Source organism: Trichomycterus rosablanca, chromosome 9 (genome assembly GCF_030014385.1).
Source record: "Trichomycterus rosablanca isolate fTriRos1 chromosome 9, fTriRos1.hap1, whole genome shotgun sequence".
Classification (NCBI taxonomy): domain Eukaryota; kingdom Metazoa; phylum Chordata; class Actinopteri; order Siluriformes; family Trichomycteridae; genus Trichomycterus; species Trichomycterus rosablanca.
Window position 1 is genome coordinate 23736050 of NC_085996.1, and position 14158 is coordinate 23750207.

Genomic DNA, 14158 nt, shown 5'->3' on the forward strand with positions numbered 1-14158 from the left:
TTGGCATTTCCCTCCCATATATGAACAACAGCCAAACGTTGTTCATATAGCCGCCCAGCCCAGACAGATGTTCCGAACTGACGAGTTTGAAATGTCAGCTCTGGTGTGCTAGTGTGTTTTACAGCTATTTTTGTGTTCATTTTTAACTGTTTTCAGTTGTATTTTAGTGTTTCTTATATTATATTTGTGTTATTTTCAGTGTATAAGAAAATAACAACCCCATTATTTTACATCAGCCTAAAATATATGCAGTTCCACGAGACCATGGAACACATTAACAGGTTTTCCCATACATCCTTATGGGAAAAAGTACCTTTAAACTCAACGCCACTCCCAGAACCAATTGACATTGAGTTTCAAGGTACCAATGTATATTATTTATTTCATACATATAATGGCTGAGCTCAATAATTAGGAAGGTTGTCCATGTACATTTAAACCATAGTGCAGACTACATTTTTGTAACACCTGACTCCTTCTCAAACAGATTCTCTCCTATTGCATTCTTCATTATACTGTATTAAATATTACAGTGTTTTAACTTCGCTGACTGAACATTTAATACACAATTTGCACATAAACACAGACCCAAAGGCATGAGTAACCAGAGCTTGTAATTTGATTCCACACATGAACAAGTACTCTCTCTGCCTTTCTCTCTCCCTGAAGCAGTTACATGTTAATTGCTCTGTGGCACTGATACATTCATTTGAGTGACTTCATTACTGATATTTAGGCAGATTCTGTTCCTGTTCAGCTTGGAGGTTGTGTTCTGTGATGATAAACATAGTAAAGAATAGAAATAGAATCACAAAGGTCCAAAACAAGAATATGAAATAGAGGCAGAATAAATGACAAGATTAAAAATAATAATAATAATAATAGTAGTAGTAAAGATCATTAGTGTGATGTGATGAATTGAAAAGTAGCTGTCGAGGGACAGTAGAGGGAGGAAAGAAAGAGCGAGAACCAAACACAGGTGAGCCCTTGGCATCTTGGTCTCCCTGAGTGATTGAGAGCTCATGTTTCTTCTAATATTCCACTCCTCCACCTTTACACTCTCCAGCACGGACTCTCCCACACATACACACACCGGCTGCAGTGGAAAACCCCGCTGTGCTTATGTATTCCCCAATCTATACGCAGGCAGCAGGGAAAAAAGGCTTGCTGTAACCATGGTGACGGATGATAAGGAGGCTAAGCGTGACGCGCATCTAGAGGTAACAGTATCTGACGGCCCAGGTAAACACAGCAGCCGAGAGAAGCTTTTTAAAGTTGCGTCTTAAAGAGACAGCAATCTGACGCAGATTACAAATGCTACAGGTGATAATTACCTGATTTAGGTGCTGTCTCTTTAAGACACCGATGGGTTGTAAGGGATCATTAAAGCTTACAAAACCCATCTATGACGCGTGTGCCGTGCTTAGACTTGCGTGTGCCGTGCTTCATATGTGTGCCAGTGTGTTACTGTGTGATCAAAAAAGCATGTGTACACCCAAACACCCCTTTCAAAACAATGGGACACTATACAGCCATGTATAGTATGTAAAGACCTATCCTGATTATTAACGTTAGATGTTTTAACCACACCCACTAAATTTTATTCTTTCAGCTTTTTGGCAACAGTTTGGGGAAGGCTTTTTCCTGATATAGTCTGACTGTGACACAGTTTGATTAGCTTAGTGTGGCGCAACTCCAGTGACCTGCGCAGAGCCCTAATCTCAATCCTTTTAAACTCTTTTGGAATGTTGAGTGTGAGCTAGGCTGTCTTGTGTAACATTAGTGCCTAACCTGACAAACCTAATGGTCACTGATTTCAACAGACAGTTCAAAATCTTGTAAGAAGCCTTTCTAGAAAAGTGAAGGCTGTTGTGGCTGCAAAGGACAGCCAACTTAGCCTTTATTTGGCATATATGCATATGCAGACGTACAGTACAACGAAATTCTTTCTTTTCATATCCCAGCTTGTTTGGAAACTGGGGTCAGAGCTCAGGGTCAGCCATCATACGGCACCCCTGGAGCAGAGAGGTTTAAGGGCCTTGCTCAAGGAAACAGTGGCTTCATGGTAGAGCTGGGATTCAAACTCTCAAGCTTTCAGTTGATAACCCAAAGCTCTACCCACTAGGCTACCACTGTAGCCTAATCTAGCCTTGGATGGAAGCTTATGGTCAGATGTCTACATACTTTTGGTCGTATATCTTTTCACTAGATATTTTAGACTATGACTATATAGACTATATTGATGACAGTTTGGAGCTAAGTTGCTGAAGTTAAGCGAAAAGAACTAGCTTGCAGTCAGCAGCCCAATCCATTGCATAGGCATTGGATGTAATTGAAATTGGGACTGTGCGACCGGGTGGAAAAGTGGGTAGTCCCGTTACCTCACATCAAGAAGGGCCTGGGTTCTCTCTGTAGGTTGGTCAGTTTTTTTAGAGTGCTCTGATTTCCTCCCACAAGCCAAAAGACATGCAGTTAGGCCAATTGAAGCTACTAAAGTTACAAAATTAAAAGTTTGTGTGTGTTTACCATGTGATTAACTGACAACCTGTCTGGGGTGTATCCTGTTTTTCATCTAATGAATCAGACACACTGCCACCTGGACCAGAATAAAGTGGTGGTAAAACAGACAATGAATGAATGAATGAATAAATGAATGGATGAAATTGGGACTTGTGCAGGGCAGGTTCTTTCACATCAAATTCTTCAAACTATTTTATCTACAAACCCCATATCCAGAAAAGTTGGAAAATTTTGTAAAATGTAATAATAATAATAAGAAGAAGAATCTGTGATTTGTTAATTCTCTTAAATCTTTATTTAACTGATAAAAGTAGAAAGAAAAGATTTCCAGTGTTTTCACTGATCATTGTACAGTATTTTGTTAATATAAACATATTTATAATGCTTGCAACACATTCAAAAAATCAGGACAGAGGCAAAATAAGAGTCAAAAGTGTTTTGAAACATTTCACCATAAGCATGTGAATTGGTTAAGGAATTATGATTATTTATAAAGCAGCAAGGCTTTGTAGGCACATAATGTTTGTGCATGGCTGACTTGCTTGCAGTCCAGATCTGTATCCTAATCAAGCAAGAGTGGAGCAATTATTGACTTCATTTTTTACAGTGAAGTGGGGACAGACAATTTCTAACACTACCCCTGCTCTAGTAGTATGATATTGTGAGCTTATGCTGCTTCCAGATGTTTTATCATAATAACAGCACTTTTTAGTCAAACAGATTAGCTCTAGCAAAGTAGAAATGTAACTTGTTGTATAAGAAGCATCCTATAACAGTCCAGCATTGAGAATCACTATGCTCATAACCCATTATATTGCTAATATTTGTCTGTGAAGGAACCAAGCTTGTACTGTGCAGTGCTTTTTTAAGTGGTAAAACTGTACTATAGGTGGGTTTGGTATAGCTATAGTAAAAAAAGTTGGCTGGAAAATAAATGTATTGTGGTATTTACAAGTGTTAAGATGTATTTGTAAACATGACACATGATGTGTTCTATTTTATTTGATTGGTTGGTCTGGGTTTAGTTCCGTAATGGTATTGTGTGGCGTGAGGTGAATAGCCGATGGCTGTACTTTCACATTGAATGAAGTGGTACAGATGCACGGGTAATGATAAATTATGTTTCCCTGGCAGTGTGCTGTCCAATTTACTTACACGCTTCAATAACTGAGCATGCCTGCAGCGGTGCATTGTGGGCCAGTTAGATAGGACAGCACTGGAAAAATAAGTACAACATGTACAGAGAGAGAAGAGTAGAGCACAATTGTAATAGCTTTATGAAACAAACAGAAAGTATTAACATGTATTAAGATAAAGTAAAATCTGAATTACCCAAAGTTACTAAAACAAAACTACATTATCAAATGTATGTGGACACTCATTAATATAAGGTTGCATCCTTTTCCTTCTCTTTTTACATTTACATTCACATTTTCGGCATTTAGCAGATGCTTTTATCCAAAGCGACTTACAGAACTGTGACAGTATATTGTCTAAGCAATTGAGGGTTAAGGGCCTTGCTTAAGGGCCCAACAGCTGCAACCTGGCAGTGGTGGGGTTTGAACCAGCAACCTTTCCATTACTAGTCCAGTACCTTAACCACTAGGCTACAACTGCCCTTTTTAATGCTATAACAGGGCTTTTACAACATTCTAGATTGCATTTAGGCTTTGGCGGGCATCCGTAAATTTGGGAAAGTAATAAATAGGGAAACTATCATGCTGAAATAGGAATGGCTCTTCCCCAGTGTTGCCACAAAATTTAAAGTACATAGAGGGTACATAGAGGGTTATATGTATGCTTACTGAGACCAAGAGTCCCAGTCCATATCATCATAAACAGTTCCAGATCATTATTACTCCCCCTTCAACTTTATATCTGGCAGTATAACTGGGCAGGTGAAAGTCTCCTGGCGTTTGGCAAACCTTGATTTGAACATCAGGGTTTTATGTAGGAAACATAACTCATCACTCCAGAAAACACATTTCCACTGTTCCAGAGTCGTTATCGGTTTATCACTTCATCTAAGAGCTTTACACTAGTTAATATTGCACTGCACATAGGTGATTGTGTGCTACTGCTATGCATGTAGCTACTAACAGCTCTTGTGCTTGACATTGCTTCAAGAAGCAGCTTGATATTTGGTGGGTGTAAATTAGTAGGTTTAGATTTCAGTAGTGCGGTATTGTTGTTGTTCCTGCTTTTGCGTAAACCTAATGTGTAATGCTACACTGTTTCCACTTTTAGCCTGTAACAGATCCTCTCTGGTCCCAAAATGCATTCATCCTGTCAGTGGTGTAGAATGGCCCTGCATGGAAGCTCCTACTACTAAAAGAGTCCACACACATAAACCCAAGTGCAGACATCTAGATTAGTTGATCTTTATCTGTTGATCATTATTGTGTTTATGATTCAGAATAACTGTCTGGCTTACAGACTCAATAAACCAGCCAACACAATCCAAAGGTCCTTTCCTTATCTTTAATTAATGTTGTACTGTACATAAAAACAGTTGCACATAATTCAGTAGTAAGGAATTTTGCAAAGACGAAACTGTTACAACTGGTAGGTTGCTTAATATTTGATTACATTCGCGTCATATATTAAATATATTTTGTGTATGAAAATTGCGACTTAACCTTATATCATTATTAAATCTATAATTATTATTACTTACAGTGAGTTTTACTTCATGCTTTGAGAAAATGTAAAATTACAAGGCATGCTCAATACTGTGTTAAACAAACTAAAACTATGTGGTATCTTAGCAAGTAAAAATAATTTTATATACAACCCCAGATCAGAAAAAGTTGGGACACCATGGAAAATGCAAATAATTAAAAAAACACAGAGTTTCTTACATTTACTTTGACTTTTATTTAATTGCAGACAGGATGAACCTGAGATTTTTCATGTTTTGTCTGCTCAACTTTATTTCATTTACTATTAAACATCCATTCCTGCATTTCAGGTCTGCAACACATTCCAAAAAGTTGGGACAGTAAAGCATTTACCACTTTGTAATGTTGTTATTCCTTTTCACCACACTTAAAACACGTTTTGGCACCGAGGATACCAAGCGATTTAGTATTTCAGCTTTTATTTTGTCCCGTTCTTCCTGCAAACACGTCTTAAGATGTGCAACAGTACGGGGTCATCGTCGTCGCATTTTTCACTTCAAAATTCTCCACACATTCTCTATTGGGGACAGGTCAGGACTGCAGGCAGGCCAGTCCATTACCTGTACCCTCTTCTTCCTCAGCCATGCCTTTGTAATGTGTGCAGCATGTGGTTTTGCATTGTCTTGATGCAGTGCCATCTGAGGAATCAGAGATAATGAGTGTTCATCTTAAGCTTGCGCCCTTGCCCTTTACACACTGAAATTCCTTCAGATTTCTTGAATCATGTAATGATACAGTATTATGCACTGTTATGTGATAAATATGCAAATCCCTTCCAATCTTTTTTTAGGGAACATTGTTTTTACTCATTCCAATACTTTTTGCACACATTTGTTGATAAACTGGAAATTGTCCAGCCATCTTTGTCTTTTGTGGATACTGCTTTTGTTCCAAATCATGATTATAATTACCTCATTACTAGCCTTAAATTGCCCTGTTCCAACTTTTTTGGAATGTGTTGCGGGCCTGAAATGCAGGAATGGATGTATGTTAACAAATTAAAAGAAGCTGACCAGTTAAAGCATGAGATATCTTGGGTTCACACTGTCTGCAATGAAATAAATGTGAAATTAAAAGAATACTATGGGTATATTAGTTTTTATTTGCATTTTCCATACTGTCTCAACCTTGGGGTTTAGTATGTGTACTTTAAGCTCCAACTCTAATTAGCATATATGTTGATTGCTGTGGCTCAATTTACATAAAACAATCATGGGAGGGGTGGAGGCCCTAGGTGACACCTGATGTGTTACTTAATAATCAGTAGTTCATTACTTGTATAGACACATTCTCTTACATGCAGACTAAGTAATATTATTTTAACTATGTATTGATATCCTTTTTCTTGTTTGTTTTTTTAAGACCGGCGACGGCTGGGCAAATTCCAGCCGTTCCGCCGTCTGTTTGGGAAGAAGAGGAGGAGGGAGACAGATCGAGGGTTTGAAGAAACCAAGCTCAAACTCAGCCACTCCACTGGTGATGTGTGCAATGGGGCGGTCTCAGGCCAGGAGTCCAATCAGCATCTAAGGTTAAAGCTCTGAGTTAACAAAAAATGATGCACGGAATTACGTTCCATTTAATATGCTGATGCACTTTTATTTAGAAACATTGACCATGTATCAAATGTGTGTTTCATTAAAGGGAGACAAATCCACTTGGGTCTCGGGCTTTTTCACATGAGAGCATCTTTATCCCTGAGGATTCTATAGAGAAGCCCTGCTCAGAACAGACAATGTCTCAAGACAACGTCTCAGACAAAGTCAAGAACCTACAAGTAAGTGCATCTATTATGTTTATATACAGTTTCATTTTAGTCATGTTATTAGTCTTACACAGGCAGACACATGCAAACATACACCGGCAGCAATACCACAAATACAAAGCAACAGTGACATAAAGTGAGCAGAGAAGTTTGAGTGGAGTTTAGGGTAACCCCACCCAGAGGAATCATCTGCCCATACAGTATAAACTCTAAAGAAATCTCTGATATAGGATTTTTATTGAGAATTTTGTCACTGGTCATCAAACATGCACTGCATTCCTAGTGGCTTTGTCAAATATCTAGGTGAGATAAATCAGTGCTTCTCTTTTACATTATCGCCAACAGAGTTGTGAATTTTGCGATTTCCCTGCCAATTGCTTAAAAATGCAGTCGCAGGTGAAAATTCAAAGGTTTTGGGGTGTGATTTTATTAAATTACTTTCAGATTTTACCTCAGAGGGCAAAAAGCTTTCATTACAGACAGTACAAATGAAAATCAATATCTACCCAGCACTAGTTCTTCATAAAAACTCAAATTAAAAGGAAGCTGCACAATAAGATAGTTTGGAAAGGAGTCATGCCAGAAACAGAAATAAAGACAGAACAAAAAATAGCAAACAGTCAAAATTGTATGTATGCTTTAGCTTAAGTCTCCAAGAGTTCAAAAAAGCTCTTCATGTAACCTGAAATTCTAATCTGAAATCATAAGACAATGGAAAGACAAGCTATTAGCAGACAAAGAGGATCTGAGGGGAGAAGAGTTTACAGAAAAGAGAAAGTACAAGTAAAATTCAGTCCTTTTAGTGATGTTACTATTAAATGTTCTTGACTGAGATCTAAAATTATTATAAAAGATAATAATATCACAATATTATTAATAATATAACGATAAAATAACAATACAGTGAAACCTCGATTTAACGGACCTCCGTTTATCGGATTTGGATTTAACTGACAAAATCTGGAAAGCCGATTGTTTAAAATTCCCAGGAGAAGCGTACCAAGACCAGTAGTTCAGTGAATGTCCACTAGCTGGCACATGTCTCTCTGTTTACATGGGCTTTATTTTGTCAGGAGGCTCGCTTTGTTCTCACCCTTTTCTCTGTGTTTTATGCATAATTTTTGCAAGTTCTAATACATAGATATGCACCAGCACTGTTCCAGTACCCACCAGCAGTGCTTCAGATTTAGAATAATAGATACTCTGAGTCCCCACTATACAGTCATAGCAAAAAACATCTTCTCCACCACACAAGGTAAATGAAATTTCTCCCCAGTAGTACAGTACATAAATTGTAATATTTATTTACAGGTTTAACATTACATATTTACATATCTATTTACATTGTTCATTTTACTGTTTATGATATGTGCATGTTTAGCACTTTTGTGGACCTTCGTGCTGTGTTTTTATATATTTTTGCACTTTGCTGTTTTGGACAATCGCATTTTACGGATCAGTACACCCCTCTTTAAGTGTGTTAAAACGAGGTTCCACTGTACTTATAATAATATCATTTTAAACAAAAGGCTTTACAAAAAGTATGAATTAGAGTACTGTGACACATTAGATTTTGTGCTAGTCTCAGTTTCTAAAGAGTGGATTTAAGCTTTGAGCTGAATGTTTCGCTGGACCTGGCAACCCTGATCATCAAACCAACTGCTTGACATATGCCGTACTGTCTTGTTTAAGTTTGTCTAGTTCCAGCTCTTTCCAGAGATATTAACCTGATAATGTCATAAATCATGCATTTTTGCTAAGTTGCATTTTAAGGTAGGGTCACGTCAAGAGCTGCAAATCTGGAACTAGCTGACAGATTTGCAAAATTGGCTGTTTTTTCATGAATGGGTCCCCACTACATATGGACAAAATCTGGGGGGCTTTGAGCTGGAATGACCCATAAGTTAACAGATTCACAGAAAGAAAAATAATAGCACCTTCCCCCTTTTTTTACAGAGGCAGATAGCTCACAATATAAAATTTGGTCAGAAACCCCCCTCAGTAAGAAAGAGTGAGGGAGATGAAGGCAGCTCTGATGAGGAAGAGGTACCAAGAAGTCCATTGCGTGTCCTGGCACAGGTGGAGCCAGAGCCACAGGACACTGAGACCCGGGAAAAAGTAAGTACATGGAGCTTTGGACACTGTATAAAATAAAATGACTATTTTAATACATTGTGTATAAAAAATGCCATTATAATCTGGTTTTGTTGCAGTTTTACATACTAACATAATTGTTCATTGAAGAAGACTACTATTGTTGGATGAGTTGTTGAATTTAGATAATATGTGTTTGTCACTATTGCTGAAGCTACTCATACCACCATAGTAAAGTAAAGGTACCAAGATTGAGAGGAATAAATGCTTACTGTATTTCTTTTTATATGAACTATGGACCTTTACCCAATTATCAACGGGCAGATTACTGGGTATGTAAAAAGGGTTATAGTGCACATTTCATTATTTTTTTTTACATTTTCTAGAAAGCTACCAGACATCATGTGGCAAAGCTGTCATTGAACACACGTCATTGGTTAGCTGTAGTGCCATATACTGTAGCCCAGGGGTGCCCACACTTTTGTGGTTTGAGATCTACTATTTCAGTCGTCAGGTCATTGCGATCTATTTTTTAACTAGGTTGGCCTCATCATTTTTCAAAAATGCTTTGTAGCTGTTTTAAACACGCTTCAGTTTCCTATATTGATAGTCAGCATTACAGGGCAAGCGACTGAAAAATCACTCTGACCTTATTCTGATGATTTGTACTGAATGGTGTCAGCCAGGTTTATGTAGTCTGGACAGTAGCTGCTGAGGCCAATTCTTAACCAGGCTTCCAAGTGTTCATCAGTAAGGGTGGACCGATATTTAGACTTAATTATTTTCATTTGGGATAAGGATAAAGAAAAATTTTTACACAAGTAGGTTGATCCAAAAATGCTGTCGAATATGAGGCACAATTTCTTATGTTTGGATATTTTTCATCCACATATGAACGAAACAGCCGTCTTTACAGTGGTCTTGCCCGAATAGAAACGTGTTTGGTTTCTTTGTGCTTGGTTGTGCACTCATCTTCACAAACAGTGTAGGTTACCAAAGGAAAAATGCAAAAATGGCTACTGATGAATGAAAACTTTCTAGATCAGCAGTGCTTTATGCGGGCTGAGGCGTAGCTATGGTAACAAACCGCAAATTAAAGAAACAGTGGCCACATTTCATGTCAATTACGTTGACCTGTTTGAATGAGGCGTGATCTATCAGTGTGCACTGTGCGATCGACTGGTAGATCACGATCGACGTATTGGGCACCCCTGCTCTAGCCAGTCAGATTATAGTTTATATTCATTATTACCACCACAACAACTTAAAATTAAAAAAAGAAAACTTCAAATCATTGTTCGGCAAAAATATTATACTGTTTTATTATTAACTTTTCTTTAGGTCTCTTTTGCAACCCATGATGTGGCTCAGCACAGGACTCCTGTGAAATCGCCTCGTACCAAACGTCCACCTCCCCCTGGCACTATTGAATCAATTAACCTGGATGCGGTTCCCCAGTCAGCTCCACGCTTGGACAACACAGCTGCCAAACATAAACTGTCTGTAAAACCCAAAAATCAGCGAATATCACGCAAGCACCGCAGGTTTACACAGGTAAGGAACAAAGAGGCTTTATCCACTTCACAGAGTACAAGAACAAAAATGTGCACAGATGTAGCATGTACAAATACAATTATTTAAACTTTCTGATTGTTTTATTTTAATGTACTCTACATAGTGTTTATTATTATTTTATTATATTATTATTGTCAAAGTTCTGTATTATTATTGTCAAATACTGGTTGAAATGAAACATCATATCTAAACCACCAGCACATCAGAAACTCATTTGGATTGCCAGTATTTGTGTTTTTTTAAAGAAAAAAAGAATAATGCTCATTTTTTGGTGATGGAGCTTAATGTTTTATGTGCATTGTAACGACTGGTTAGCATGGGTGAAGCTCCCTTGGAGAGAAAGACTAATGGCGTTAGACTTATGTCCTTTTGTGTAGCCATTTTTGGCCAGCAGAGGGGGCATGGAGGTGCAGATGTGTGATGTGTTTGTTCCTTTTTATAAAGAAGCACTTGCACCTTGTCAAGCATGATGGTTTCTCCCTCTGGCCAGCTCCTCTGTTGTCAACCTGCTTTCTTTGTGAATCTATGATGCCAGATGTGGTCTGGTCCAGTTTTCTGCTGATGTTGAAAGCCAGCACACATCTACTTTTATGAAACCCAGCTGTTTTTGCAGCAGTTTGGGGGTGTCACCTTGGAACCGCCCTGGATGAGTGAGCTGCACCAGAGGCATTGTGATAACCCTATTTCTGAAGTGGTCCCCACGAAACCACAATACTCACAAGCTGCACCAGTTGATGGTGTGGACGTACTGCTTGTGTTTTGCCATCCCCGGCTTGTGTTTAGGATTCCCTATTTTTCTTTGTTTCCAAGAACTGGGTTGTCACAGGTGACCAGAGCAGCCTTTCATAGTGTGACAACTAGTTCTGAGTTTTGCTCTATCCCTTTTCTATTCAGTTTCTCCTTTGTGGGCTGCACATGGTTTTGTGTCTTTCATTTGTTACTTTCCATCATTTTGGCCACCACATTTATTTATTTTTTAGTCACAGTATTGTTCTACCTTTATCAAGCATTCTAAAACACACATTGAAATAAGATGTTTTTATAGTTTTAAATGTCTAATTTTGTTCAAAAGTCAAGAAATGTATTCTTTTTCTTTGATATTCAAGGATTTCCATGAAGTGGATATTTCTGCAGTACTTTATGAAGAAACAGAGCCACAGACACTTGCCGAGGATTCAGGAGTGAGGAAAGAAGAGTACATAAGAAGTCACAGGACCAGTTTAGAACAAGAGCCTTCTGAAAGATCTAAGAAGCAGAAACTTCAGGAAAAAGAGCAAAAATGTCTGGAGCTTCAGAGGAAGTGGGAGCAAGACGAACAGAGAAGGAGAGAGATTGAGAAACAGAGAAGGAAGGAGGAAGAATTGCGTCTGGAAGAAGAACACAGAAAGTGCAGGGAACAGGAGGAACGCCTGCGAAGAGAGGAAGAGGACAAAAGGTGGCAGGTGGAAGAGAGAAGGAAAGAAGAAGAGGAACAGAAAAAGAGGGAGGAGGAGCAACGATTGAGAGAGGAGGAAGAGAGGAAGAGACGTGAGGAAGACAAAAAAAAGAAGATAGAAGAGGAAAGACGAAAAGCAGAGGAGGAAAGAAGAAAGCAGCAGGAACTTCTAGCAGAGCGTCTTCGCTTGGAGGAGGAAAAACGGAAGAGAGAAGCTGAAGAGGAGGAAAGAAAGAAGAAGGAAGCGGAAGAAAGACAGAGGCTTTTGTTGGAGGAGAAACGGCGCAGAGAAGAACTAGAGCTTCAAGAGGAACTAAAAAGGCAGCAAGAAGAGGAGGCCAAGAGGAAACGATTAGCAGAGGAAAGGGAAAGAAAAAGGCAGCAAGAGGAGGCAAGTGTCGTTGAGGAGCTCACCAGAACCACTGATCCAGAATGGAAGAGGAAAGCAGAAGAGTTGAGATGGAAGGAGATGGAAGAGAGACAAAGACCCTTTACCTTTAAAGTGTCCTCTGGCGAGAAGCAGATTCTTTTTCAGAAGGTCAACCTTTCCCCAGTTACCCCTGTACCTGGTCAGCAGGGGGATACAGGTGCTGAAATTAAGGAAGGCACTTCAGGAGTTGCTGATTCTCCAGTGTTATCTTCATCCCTGTATGTTCCTCACACTGCTATCTTAGTAACTGGAGCTCAGCTGTGTGGAACTGCAGTAAATCTGGATCAGATAAAGGATACAGCTTGTAAGTCTCTGCTTGGTCTCTCTGAGGACAAAAAAGCACTGGCACCACAAGTCAAGAGCAAGACGTTGCCAGATCGAAAATCAGGAAGAACCAAATCTCTAAATGAATCGTCTTTATCTGCAGATCAGTCTAATGCTGATGTTCTAGCAGAGTGGGCCAATATTCGCTCAAAGATTTTTAAAGGTGCTGAAGATGGAATGTACCAGGAATACCCAGATCAGACTCGTAAGCAGGGGGAAAGTCCAACAAGTGAAGATGTCAGCCAGCCACCATTCTCTCACACCAATGTCAGGAAGACAGTGTCAGCTAGCGCAAAGTTTTCCATCACTCCAGCCAGTAAAAAGTTTGCTGATTCAAATAGAAATTCTGAAGTATTCAGTCCAGAAGAAAGTGAATGTGGCAAGGTGGAATCACCGTCTACAGATGCTCCCAACCAGCCTGTTCTTTCACCCTCTGCTAACAAATCTCCAAATAAGGCAGGAAAGACAGTCCGTATCTCAGAAAGCAACGAAGAATGCAAGTTTGCCAAAGACCTTCCTTCATTTCTGGTTCCAAATCTGCCACATGGATCGCCCAAGTCCCCAATTTCTCCAACAGGGCTCTTTAGCCAGGTAAAATCTGAGGACTCAGAGACAAAAGATTATGAAGATCAGAAAGACCAGAGTGGTGATGAGAGGCCACCACCCTTTGGTATCAAACTGAGGAGGACCAACTACTCCCTTCGCTTTCATAGCGAGCAATCCACAGAGAAAAGAAAGAAAAGGTACAGTGCAGGTGACAGTTTTGAGGGCATCCCAGTGCCCCTGACATCTGATCACAATGCTGACACTTCTGTGTTCTCTCAGAAGACCAGCTCCACAACTTCTTCTGAAGAGATTTCTAAACCCTGTAAACTTCAAACAATCTGTATTGTAGAGTCACGGTCCAAACCTGGTAGAAATACTCTTCCATCCGTAGGTACAGAACATGATAAAGCCAAGCCACCACTTTACCAGAAACCAACCACATTTCCCAAACCTTCTGAAGTTGCCACCCCTACACCCTCTTCACGAACTAAACCAGGTAGAAAGATGTCTGGAGAGGCACTTTCCCCAAGGTCAAAAGGGCCTGAATTGAAAACTGCTGAAGAATACAGTTATCCCACAGATGACATCAAAGAGTCTGTACAGAGCCAGAGGAACAGTCAGGGTGATGAAGAGCCAAAAGAAAAGAAGTCTTTCTTTCCATCCATCAGCATCCCATGGAGGGAGAAAACAGACAGGAGGACTGAACTCATTAGGAAAGGTCAGAAAATCATCATATATTTATATAAATACATATACTTAAAGGTCTGGATATATTTTAATACATGTCACGT

At 39.2% G+C, this 14158-nt stretch overlaps 1 protein-coding gene across 1 annotated transcript in view; it reads left to right on the forward strand.

The window, feature by feature from the left end:
* Positions 1-14158, forward strand: part of cracd (capping protein inhibiting regulator of actin dynamics) — a 53677-nt gene that overhangs the window by 31368 nt on the left and 8151 nt on the right. The window contains exons 2-6 of the mRNA XM_063002117.1: positions 6564-6729; positions 6843-6975; positions 8920-9081; positions 10399-10611; positions 11739-14085. Of these exons, the coding sequence (XP_062858187.1) occupies positions 6564-6729; positions 6843-6975; positions 8920-9081; positions 10399-10611; positions 11739-14085 (3021 nt within the window). The remainder of the gene's footprint in view (positions 1-6563; positions 6730-6842; positions 6976-8919; positions 9082-10398; positions 10612-11738; positions 14086-14158) is intronic.